Raw genomic sequence first — 12,210 nt, forward strand, 5'->3', positions numbered from 1 at the left:
GCAATAACCAATGGATGAAACCACTAGAAATGTCATGTCAAAAATCAAAATGCATCAAAAAGTTTTCTCCACTATACATCATAAACAACATTTGCAATTTCATTTTCACTGGACATTTTTCCATGCAGAGATGGGAAATTTTCAGGGATATTTGAATAATTTGATAAAATATTTAGCAAATCCAAAGAAATCAAGAAATTTTCTAAAAACATGGAATTTGTTAAGAAAACTATGTGGAATTCTTAGGATAAGTATATTTGCACATTCAATGCTCAAAAAACCATAGAAAACAAGTTTGTATATCAAATAAGAGAATATTTCATTTCCTTTAGCTTTTTAGTCATCGAGTGCCATTTACTTTCTCATCTTGATTTTTTCGTTTTGAAAAAGGAATATTTGTATACAAAAAGAAGGGGCAGGGGGGCGGCTAGACACATCTATCAGGGGTCATTACCCAATGTTGGCTCCAGCTATCTGGGATCCTGGGAGGGGTAAGCAGTATTACATGGAAATGAACATAAGAATTAGAATTTAACATGTATCCAAGAATCTCAGTCAGCAAGATAAAAGGTTAGGATCCATAGAAACTTATACAAAAAAGTTAAATTATTAAAATAGAATTCTAACATTACGTACCTATAGAAAAGATCTAAAAGTTTTTCTGTACATCGGATGTTCACTTACGTCAAATAATCAAAAAGAGAAAGGAAAATATTATGTAGGTGTCCCTCAAGAATCCATGAAGTGCCAGAGTGTCAGTCAGACACTTCATCCATGTAGAGAGGCTAAGCAAACAAACTATTTTAAGTCGTGTTTACAAGAACACAACAGGGGTCATACTTCCCTAGTCATTTCAATGGTGATGGTGACCTCAGAAAACCAAGTAATTGTGGAACTTAGATTCTCAATTCCCCTTGTATGTGAAAGGATAAAGTGGAGGATAAAATTCAGGTAATCATCAGCTAGAGGAAGGGTCTGATGGGCCTTGGAGACTGAGATACTTCATTAAAGAGGCAAGAGCTGGATTATAAGTTGAATACCTTGTCCAAATGCATATCAGGATCTGCTAATTCAATTGATAGATAGTTGCAAGAATGTGTTTGGAGAGTGAGTTGTTTCTGTGAACACTTCAAAGGTGATTTAGGGAGTTGTGCTTTTTCTCCCTGTGATATTCTTGAAAGTCCTTTTCTCTATCAATTATCTACCTAGAGAACTCTTTCATAGTTACCAACATTATAAAAAAAAAGTGAGAATTGTAAATAATAATTAGAATGTTATGATATTTCCTGATGAAAAGTCATTGACACAATCAACTGTCACCAAAATACATGGTAAGATATCAGATCAATCCTCAAATTAAATCTCTCCGAAAAAATATCTATAACATCAGTTGCAAGAAAGTGCATTGTACCAAAAAAGAATCATAAAATATGTAGTTTTCTGACCTTGAGAAGCTTCCGGAGAATAGGAATTTTGCTGAAGTCCTTCCGATTCTGCTTCATTATGTTGTGTAGCATTTGCAAACCTGAAAAAACCAAAAAGTAATCATTTCTCCATCAATATGCATGCGATCTTTTTTTCACACTAAAGTATTTGTTCTTTGATAAAGGAAAGACCCCATGATAAACAACAAGGTAGCAGTACCATTTTTGTTGATTATATCATTCAAAACTGTCCGTGATTTTGTTTTCAAGAATGCATCAAGAATCATTGAAAGATCTCGAGTACTGCAACAGAAAAGGTGGTACAACAAAATTGCTCAGGCAACAAGCAATGATTAAAAACAATAATATATGAACATCTAACAAATGTAGAAAGTACTACAAAGGTCTTCTGGATGAGCAAAAAGATGATAACAACCTATGAAATGGTTCACCATTACTATTATCTCCAGAAGCTGCAGTTACAAACAAAAGCTTCAGGTAACCTTTAGGAGCATCCTGGTGACAAATAAATGCCATAGAAACATAAACAAGGTTAACCATACATATAATATCAATAAATGAGTAAAAATCAGATAATATTGCAGCATTGGAAGTTTGGGGGAAAATTGCATGATCAATACTTCATGCCTGCAGAAAATAGACTCCCAACTCCTAAAGATAAGAAATTTGAGCTGAATTACACTCACTTTGCGTTTGCTTATTCCACCTTCAGCATCTAGCAACTCATTAAGTTTCTCTTCAACTGCAAGTATCCAAGGAATATCTCAATGATATGGTAAATAGATGAGAGACTCTAGTCCAACCATCCATCAAAACAAATCTAGTCCGACTACATCAGAGAAATTAATTACCTCCTTCAAAACGGTCATTTGCAGCACTTTCCAGCAACTTTCTTGGCTTGCTTGCCATCACCTGAAGTTTGTTAGCGATCATAGGATAAGCACTGTTCTTGCTCTTTTTTATTGAACTAGATGACCGAGACGATTTCATGAGAGGATGTGATTTTGTCACAGTTCTCTTATGCTCCACTGCATCACATCTGGACTTTTTAGCATCAATAAAATCTGTTGCAGATTTCCTAACAGTTTTTGCATCTGGGAAACATGTATCCAAAGTTTGGGAAGTGCACACCGATTTGTTCATAGCCTCTTGCTTTTCGAAAGAAACCTCTAACAACTGAACAGCAGATGAGGATTTGCCTATAGTGTCTTCTGTTTGTAAAGAAACATCTAATGGTCCAACAGTAGACAAGGTCTTGCTTATATTGTTTTCCATTGTCAAAGAAACTTCAGAAGGTGGAACAGCAGAGGAAGATCTGCTCGTGATGTCTTCATTATCTAATGAAAGCTCCAACTGTCCAATGGTAGATACAGCTTGGTTCAGTGCATCTCTAGTTTGCAGAGGAACTTCTGCATGTTGAGTTGCACGACCGCTAACACAAGTAGAAGAAATAGTTTCCCCGTTATTATCCTTGTTATAACCATCTTCATCGATCATTACAGGTTCTGGGTATTCTTCATCTGAATCGCCTTGGACAATTATTTCAGTATTTGATGGGTCACCACCAATATAGCCCCGGCAGTCAGAAGCACCACAATAGCATATTTTTGCAGCAGCCCCAAATACACGAACATAGTTGTAGTCAAATGTTATCTCTTCACCCTGAAGCAGCAAAATCCCCACATCTTAGCATGTAATTTAGTATTATTAAAGAAAAAAATAAACACAAAACACACATACTAATGGTACTAGTACTACTCATCAAGTTCATGCTAACCAATATCTACAATCCATATCCATACTGAAGTATGCTAGAATGAAATTACAAACCAAGTTAAGGATTCTTGCAGACAGTGCATACAGATGTGTAAGCACCAATTTGGGGGCTTCCAGATCTAGGGCTTTGATCGTCTGGCTTGGGGAGTCATCCCAACAGATATAAGGGGCCAAAGATGGAAATCATCAAAGATTTGTGCCTCCCCAGGAGAGCCGGTGTCCCAATGTCCTGATGGCAAGGTGGAGAACTATTTGGAATCCCATCTTAATTCTCACTCTCACCTTCAGAATTCCTCTGCTTTGCAACTGAAGGTCTTGAAAAGGATAGAACAGACTTGTGAGATGCCAAATAAGTTCAAGTTAGATGGGGAAGGGAGCTGAAGCAGTGCAGGAACTAAAAATTTGAAAAAGAGAAAAAAACATATAAGAATGTTTTCTTCCAACTCTGGCACTACATTTTTTTTTTATCAATAACAAGTAACTACCCAAAAGAGGCTAGGATCCCATAAGAAAAAAAAAATACAGAACTAAAGTTGAGCCTATGACAAAGAATCCCTAAGCACCCCTAGCTTGGCTAACCCATCTGCAAATGAGTTAGCAGATCTCTTCACCCAGCTGTACTTTATCTCAATGTCCTTAGCCAGCCACTTGAACTTTTTCCTTTCACTGCTGTAACTCCACATTCCAGCCTTGTCTTCTTTTAGCCAGTATACTACCACCTCCAAATCACCTTCAATTACAAGCCTCCTTATGTTCATTTATGGCACTACATTTTGGGGAATCACAAAGGATGATTTTCTGAAGATCCAGGTGTATAGTGCTGTAAACAGAGTGCTTGTAGCTGAGGGACATGCAGAGTGGGAAGCCCTTCAACCTAAATGCCTAGGTGGAAGCTTTGAAAGTGCTCAACCCGAGCTTAAATGAGTAGAAGATTGGGTCACCATGGGGTGGGCATGTAGGAGCAGACCCATTATATATAAAAGGAGGCTATGTGGGGATTTCTTTTTATCTCATTGTAGAAGGAATCCTTAGCAATTTTTGAGTTACTGCTGCAAATGCTTCAACAGATTTTCACTAACTGTTTATTGCTGCTGAGGAGATCAGAGTCTTTGATCAGATGGATTCCTTAACCAAAGGGATATGCAAGATGAAGGGTCAGAGTATTCAGTGTTCTACTAAACATGTGGTAGAGACTAACATTCATCAAAATGAGTAAGCATTGGGGAGGTTCATGGAAGTGAACATGGATAATCTCATCTGGAAAAAAATATTCTCTGACGATCCTGATGTGGGAGAATGGGTTGAGATCTATCACTAAATAGTTAGATGTAGTGGCCAATGGAAGCAGCATTAGCTTAGGGTGGTTGTGGAAGGTATATTCTTTGTTAATGAGTGTTTCTGTTCAAGGCAGATCATTCATCTGTTGGCTGAAGAGGGATCAAGATTTCAAGTTCTGGAAGAGACTCACTCAGATGAAGTCAAGGTAAGCTACCTGTCTAAGGGTATCATGAATCCCTCTTATACTTCCACCAATTATGAATTTATCATCAAAAGCTGAGCAATGGTGATGTGGGAACTAAAGAGCCAAATTTGGAATTTTCTGAGATTTTATGCATATCTGTAATTTTGTACAGTAGGGGTATTTTGGTCATTTTAACATATGTCTGTAGGGTCCAGCCTATTAGTTTGAGTTGACGAGTCATCAATCATGTTTTGGTTAAATAGTTTGATTTATTTATTTTTTCTTTAAGTTGATTTATGAATGACAATTGTACTTTTGAGCTCTTCCAAATTAGCAAGTAGTTTGTTATTTGCTGCTTGTGTGACTTGTGGTGAGTTATTCATACAGCCCTACGGTGATTCTTGAACCCTAGGAGTGATTCCTAGGCTTCTATTCTTTCTCTCTCCTCTCTCGCCTTCTTTCTCAAGCAGGGGTGTCAATGGACCACTTTTGAATTGGACCTGACCAAACCAAAATCAATTTGGACGGATTGGACGGACCAACAAGACATATTGAATTGGACCAGTCCAGATTTAATGGTTCAAAGTATTTATTGGATCGGATTGGACCTGGTCCATTTGTAATAAATTTATATTGGATTGGGTTGGATTGAGACAATATCTGGTCCATTGATAGAAGATAAGAATATAGGTGTCAATGGAACAGGTTTGGGTAAGAATTAAACTAAATTAAAACAAATTTGAACAGATTGGACAGTCCAGAGATTGAATTGGACCAGTCCAAAATGTTCATTGGATTGGATTGGACCTGGTCCATTTGTAATGGACTCACATTGGACTAGGTCGGAGTGGACCAAATCCAGTCCAATTGACACCCCTACTCTCAAGGTTTGAGTTCAGTTACTCGCAATAATTAAATACCAGGGAATAGGAGATCAGGGGATCAGTGGCTCCTTAATGGCTGAAGCTGAAGTTGGGTAGCTAACTTATCAATTGTGGAAAGAACTGGTAAAGACCGACTCTTGAAAAGCAAAGTACCTTTATTATGGAGGCAAAATCCCCTTGGTGAAAAGTGTTCTGTTCTCCCTTCCAATGTACTTGCTCTCTTTATTCTATGCTGGCTGGTATGGCAGACAGTATAGAAAAAAGAATGAGGAGTTTCCTGTGGAGGAGGTGGAGAGAGGAGAAGAAATACCACCTACTTAACTGGAGTGAGGTCTGTAAACCAAAGTCCAGGGAGGTTTGGGGGTAATGAGAGTTAAGGATGTGAAAATTGCCTTGATGGAAAAGTGATTCTGGAGATTCGGGGATCAACAAGGTGGCCTTTGGACATTTAATCAATCCTACAGCTGCTCAGTATGGAAAGGTATTGAAAAAGCTTATAGCCATTTTTCAAGAGGAATGAGATTTACGATTGGAGATGGATCATGGGTGGGTTTTTAGAAGGACGTTTGGTGCAGAGATTGATCCCTGTAGGAAGGTTTCCCTGCTATTTGACTTGACTGCTGACAAGGATGTTGTAGCGGACTGTCTACAAATGTAAGAGGACAATGTGGTGTGACACCCTCGGTTCAGAAAAAGTTTGAATGACTGAGAGTTGGATACTATGGTAGAAATGTTTCATTTTCTTTACAATGCTCAAGTGCAGGCTGGTAATGCAGACAGAAGAGTTAGGCAGTAGGAAAGGACAGGAAGATTCACAGTTAGCTTTTTCTACAAAGCCTTTGTCAGTTCAGATGAACAGGTAGTTCCTGTAAACCTTGTTAGGTGCAAGAATGTCCCCACAAAGTAGCTTTCCTTGTATGGACTATGTGCTTAACTAGATTATTGACTAGGGACAATCTGTTGAGGAGAGGAATTGTGTTGGACTCAGATGAAAATTACACCTACAGTAATTCAGATAATGCAAGAAAGGAAGAAAAGAGAGAAAAAGAAAGAAGAAGAAAAGAAGTTTCAGCAATAGGTTGTGGAAGAAGAAAAGAAGAAGGAAGTTAGTGCCTTTTCTCTTAACCACAATATCATCTACATAAACTATAAGGAATGTCACCAGAGTGCCTTTTCTCTTAACAAAAAGAGTATGATCTGATTGAATCTGAGTGTAGTCGAACTAAACAAGAGCAGTCATAAACCTATCAAGCCAAGCACATGGAGATTGTTTCAGGCCATAAAATGATTTCTTCAATCTACACACCTTACCCTGCATTTCCTTCCATATATACCAGGAGGAAGGGACATATATACCTTTTCAGTGAGACCACCATTTAGAAATGCATTCTTAACATCAAATTGATACAGAGGCCAATCATAGCTCACAGCTAAGGATAAAAGAACTCTCGCCGAAGTCATCTTAGCAACTGGAGAAAAGGTCTCAGTGTAATCTATCCCATATACCGGGGTATATCCCTTGGCAACAAGTCAAGCCTTATACCTCTCAATTGACCCATCTGCATGATCCATGTGAAAAAAGCATGGATGGAAACCATGGTCGGGTTGATCATAAACCCGACCCAACCCGCTCGACTTGCACCCCTCAATACATCCCTCCAATCTGGTGTGGCTAAGGCTTCTGAAACAGACTTTAGGATGGATTGAGAGGAAATTGAGGCTAAAAAGGCATAGTAGGATGGGGACAACAAGCTGTAGGAAAGGTGTTTGGAAATACAATGAGTTATATATTTTCTCTTACCTTTTCTCAAAGCAATGGGTAGGCCAAGGTCTGGAAACGAGGGTGTTGGTGGAGGAGGTGATGGACATGTCCTCTCTTCAGTAATCGGGAGCACCTATGTCTCAATTAAAGGTGTGGGATCAACTTGTGTTTGCCTTAGCCTTTGTCGCTGGTACCACCTCTAGAGAATAGGATGAGTGGAAACAACCGTTGGACTAGCAGGAGGAGGAGGAGGAGGAGGAGAAGGAGTGGAAGACCTCAAAGGAGATCCCTCCATGGGAATGGGGGTAACTGTGGAGGGCTCCGACAGAAGACTCAATTGGAGTTGACAAAGGAAGAGATGAAGAAAACAACTTGAGAGATCTCTCCCCCTCAGAAGGATGGCTATAAAAAGGAACCGACTCTATAAAGGTATAATCCATAGAAACAAACCGGGTGCCACTAATGGGATCAAAACAACAGTACCCTTTCTGTGTGGAGGCATAACCAAGGAAGATACACTTTTGAGTCTTGGGGTCAAACTTGTGTCTTTTGGAACGGGGAATGTAGACATAACAAGTGCAACCAAAGACCCTCAGAGGAATAGAGAAAATCTCAACATTAGAAAAGATGACTCCAAAGGGAGATTTTAACCCAAGACTCGAGAAGACATGTAGTTAATAAAGTATGTAACTGTTAAAACCGCATCACCCAAAAACTTCAAAGGAACATGGGTAGCAAAAAGAATGCTCCTTGCAACTTCCACAATGTGTCTGTCTTTCCTCTCCGCTACTCCATTTTGTTGTGGAGTCACTAGAGTGCGAGCACAAGAACTCTGATGAATAACCCCAAACTTCTCAAGATAAGAGGTAAGGTCCTTCTCAAAATATTCCTTAGCAAATTGGTATTAAGTTTAAGTACATGAAGAACAGATGACAAGGTCAGGGCATTAGAGGTCTTAATGTCTCCCTTTCCTGTGATAGGGGCTAGGGAGCCATCAGCAAGGGATATCTTATCCCATCCAGAAAGATAGTAGGAGGTGAATAAGTGTGAAACACTGGTCATATGGTCAGAAGCACCATAATCAATTATCCAGGGGGTTTTATGAGTACCTGAGACAAAAGCATGATGTGTAGTGGCACGAATACCTGAGTGAGCATATGTAGTGGAAGGAATAATCTCTAAAGGAGTTATAGCAGTGAACTCCAAGTGACTGATGATTCGGCCATACTTCTCATATTCAGCCCTGGCGGCTGCAAGCTATTCTCCCATTGACTTCTCTCCACCCTGTCCTTGTTCACCTTGTGAAGAGGTGGCTGCGTTTGCATTTCCATCTTTTCTAGTTTCAACCCTTTTCCCATCATTTTCTTCCTTGAATCTAGTAGGAACAAGCTCTGAATGCAGCTTCCAACATGTGTCTTTAGTGTGTTTAGGCTTCTTGCAATATTCACAAATAACATCTTTCTTCCCAATGCTAACCTTTGGCTTCATCCCCGCATTAGCATAGTGACCAACCTGCGGCTCAACAGACTAAACATATCTTCTACTCTCCTCACTGCTCACCATAGCATATGCCTGAGACAAAGTCACCTCATCCTTTGCTAAAACATTTTGCCTCACAATATCATACTCCGAGTATTTCTCTCCACCAACCTCCTATATGTTTTTGCATCCTTTGTGCAACCCCAAACAATAGTCTCCATCAGATCAATCTCTTGCCGAAGAGATTTCAGCATAGAGAAGTAGACTGCTAAGGGCTTCTCCCCTTGTCTAAGATTATTCGCATCATGCTTCAATTTGTAGGCCCAAGTAACATTAAGCTTTTGGGAATAGGTCTCTGTGATACTATCCCACACTTCTTTTGCAATTTCCATCCACAGGTAATGCTGACTAATGTGTGATTGCATAGAATTCACTAACCAACCCACTATTGTGTAGTTTTTTTGCATCCACCTTTCATAGGTAGGATCATCCTCCTTCGGTTTCTTCTTGCTCCCTGTAATGTAACCCCATTTTCCTCTACTACACATGTGTACCTTAATAGATTGAGAGCAAGCTAAATAATTGGTCCCATCTAGCTTCACAGTAGTCACAACTCCAAAAAGATTCTCCACTGACCCCCCATATCCAAACCCAGAATCTGTGGAATATTTGGTCTCATAGTTGTGAAGGTGACGCCTAGGCAGTTTTCTATGGTCGCTTCACCCAAACGCCTTTATACCTCTCAGTGTAATCCCTTTGCAGTCCTCCTGATCTATGTGAAAAAAGCATTGAGTTCCCTTGCTAGGCTTTCAATCTCCCATAAGGAATGTCTATAGATCCAAGGAGCATTACCCCTGGTGTCAGTCCATGATATCACCAGTGTTGAGTGCCTTCAACCTCCAAGTTTTTAAAATCTGCTTGCTTGGCATGTTTTAACCCCTATAGAAGTGCTAATAGTTCAGCCTTTATTGAATCACCTACACCTAATGGTCCCGAAAATTTGCTTGAGTCTCTGAACACACCACCAATGTCTGAATATTTTCATCATTTTAATCCAATGATGACTGACTTGGGATGCTCTCCATGAGAGCTTCCTTGCCGCATGCCTTCTCGTTGAAAATTCTATCATTTCGTTCCTCCCAAATTGACCATATCAGTGCTGCCCTAATGCATCTCCACATAATTCTTTCACTCTTTCTTGGCAAGTTGAGGAAAGATGACCGGAACAAGATCTCCACATCATGAGGGGAAATATTCTTATTTCCCAAGTTTCCCACTCCCAACCATCCTTGATCTTTACTCCCCCTAACAATCTCCCTTTTTATCAAATAATCTTTCTTTAATTCACCTGGTTCCCAAAAGGGTTGTTCATCAAACCGATGAAACCGACCAACCCGACGCAATCCGACCCAAGTTGGTCAGTTTTCTAACTATTACAGTCAGTTTCGGTTTAGTTTTTATGCTAACCCGAGAGGTCAGGTCGGTTTTGGTTTGATCATTTGTAAACTGACCAAAACCGAACTGACCCAACCATAAGGGAAAGTGAGAAAATTCCCATATTTCCTAGTTTAAAATATTTTACATTGTAATTTTTAATTTTTTTCAACTTACTTTTTAATAACACCATTAGAATTCTTTAAATTTAAATTTAACTTCTAAATTTAATTTTTTTTAATTTAAATTTTTTGAACCAACCAACCAAACCGAAAACTGACCCAAACCGATACAACCCAAGTTGGCTGGTTTTCATCATTGGTTGGTCAGTTTCAGCTGACCAACTCCCCAGCCTGACCAGGTCGGTTCAGTTGGCCAAATAGCCTAGAACCGAACCGAACCGAACTGTGAACACTCCTAGTTCCCAATTTCCCATAAAAAGATAGAGGTGATTTCCCTCATTAACAGGAGAGAGATTCATCCCCTATTTTTTTATAGGCCATGAAATGTCATTTCAATTCTACTGTAAATGTTTGGTTCTTTCATGTTAGTTCATTTTTAATGTTGTCTGGCTGCTATACCAACTAGAGAAACAAGATGATTCAAAAAGAATAGGGAAACAAGCTAAAATCAATTAGACTATTTATATAATAAAACATTACCCAGTCAATGCCTAGGTGGTAAGATGCTCATCTTTCACCCAGCTTCAACTTAGTGTCTTAACAACTATGCAAAACATTTTTCAACTATTCAGGTTTAAACATCAGAGGGAAATGTAAGTAGATGAAGCACAAAAATGTTGGCCAGAAGATACCAAATTGAAAACAATGAATTGCAATCAGAGGTATAGTTCCAACATGATACTGAAGTATTACCTTCTTAATATGCCTTAGAGCAAATAGCCCAATACAAACTTCTCCATTCACCATCCACTGTATATACAAAAATTATCAAAGCTAAAAACAACTGATGAAGTATAGCCAACATTTCATAAGTAAATAAAAGATAATAACAGGAAGTACATTAATATTAAATATTTCAGTCATTAATTCATAGATATTATATAAGAAAACATATTAGTGCAATAAACCAAAATAATCATCTTAAATTAAAAAGAAATATTAGGATTCAACTGACACCTGAAATCATGAAGATGGATTGGTACAAAGGGTGCACAGAACAGAAACTTTTTGGACTCTTTTCTAATATATAAACAAAAATGGCTTAGGTGTTCTGGAAACAGCCTATGCTTGGCTTGTTGTACATACATCATTCTTTTATAATTCAATAAAAGTTATACAGTTAACAATCAAAAAGATAATGAGGAAAACAAATATTTACCAAGTACATCATACTATGTAACAAGATCTACGCTAAATCCATACATCCATTATCTATCAACTTCATTTTCTTCACAGATACTTTACCTTTTCGGAAAAAAAAACAAAAAACAAAAAAACGAAAAAGAAAGTGTTAATTGCATAAAAATTTTTCATACATGAGATCGGCACACACCACCATTAAATTTTGCTAAAAAGATAAAAGAAAAACTACAGGAAAATCAGCACAGTCAGATGATACTCAATCTGCATCTTACAATTATAACAAAAACAAAGATTTAAAAAATGTGAAAGCATACGAGGACAAGCTATCCCCAAATCAGGTTTTATTTGGACAACAAAAACAAACTAAAGATCACATAATTGGATAAACAGTAAACTGATAATATATTATCAAAGTATCACACTGGGTGAACATCATGGAGCTCTTTGCACCATATACAACAGATGGCATCATTAAAAATAGGAAGGAAGTGGCTGCATCTGCCCCAACCAGGAGAAAAGTACTTGCTAGTTTGTGCCAACAACAGCCCCCTCATATCAAGCTGAACTTTGATGGTTACAGCATAGGAACCCTGGACCATCAGGACTCAGGAGTAGGAAGAGTGATTAGAAACCATGCAGGAGA

At 38.5% G+C, this 12,210-nt stretch overlaps 1 protein-coding gene across 3 annotated transcripts in view; it reads right to left on the minus strand.

The window, feature by feature from the left end:
* Positions 1–12,210, minus strand: part of LOC104605844 (histone-lysine N-methyltransferase ASHH2) — a 60,557-nt gene that overhangs the window by 23,648 nt on the left and 24,699 nt on the right. For all 3 annotated transcript variants that reach the window (XR_016080777.1, XM_088895607.1, XM_019199186.2), the window contains 6 exons: positions 11,118–11,174; positions 2,297–3,107; positions 2,132–2,187; positions 1,861–1,940; positions 1,645–1,727; positions 1,446–1,525 (listed from right to left, as the gene is read on the minus strand). Coding sequence is in view for 2 of the 3 variants with exons in the window: in XM_088895607.1 (XP_088751733.1) it covers positions 1,446–1,525; positions 1,645–1,727; positions 1,861–1,940; positions 2,132–2,187; positions 2,297–3,107; positions 11,118–11,174 (1,167 nt within the window). In the remaining variant the exon portion in view is untranslated. The remainder of the gene's footprint in view (positions 1–1,445; positions 1,526–1,644; positions 1,728–1,860; positions 1,941–2,131; positions 2,188–2,296; positions 3,108–11,117; positions 11,175–12,210) is intronic.

Source organism: Nelumbo nucifera, chromosome 1, assembly GCF_055504915.1.
Source record: "Nelumbo nucifera cultivar China Antique chromosome 1, China Antique-T2T, whole genome shotgun sequence".
NCBI lineage: Eukaryota > Viridiplantae > Streptophyta > Magnoliopsida > Proteales > Nelumbonaceae > Nelumbo > Nelumbo nucifera.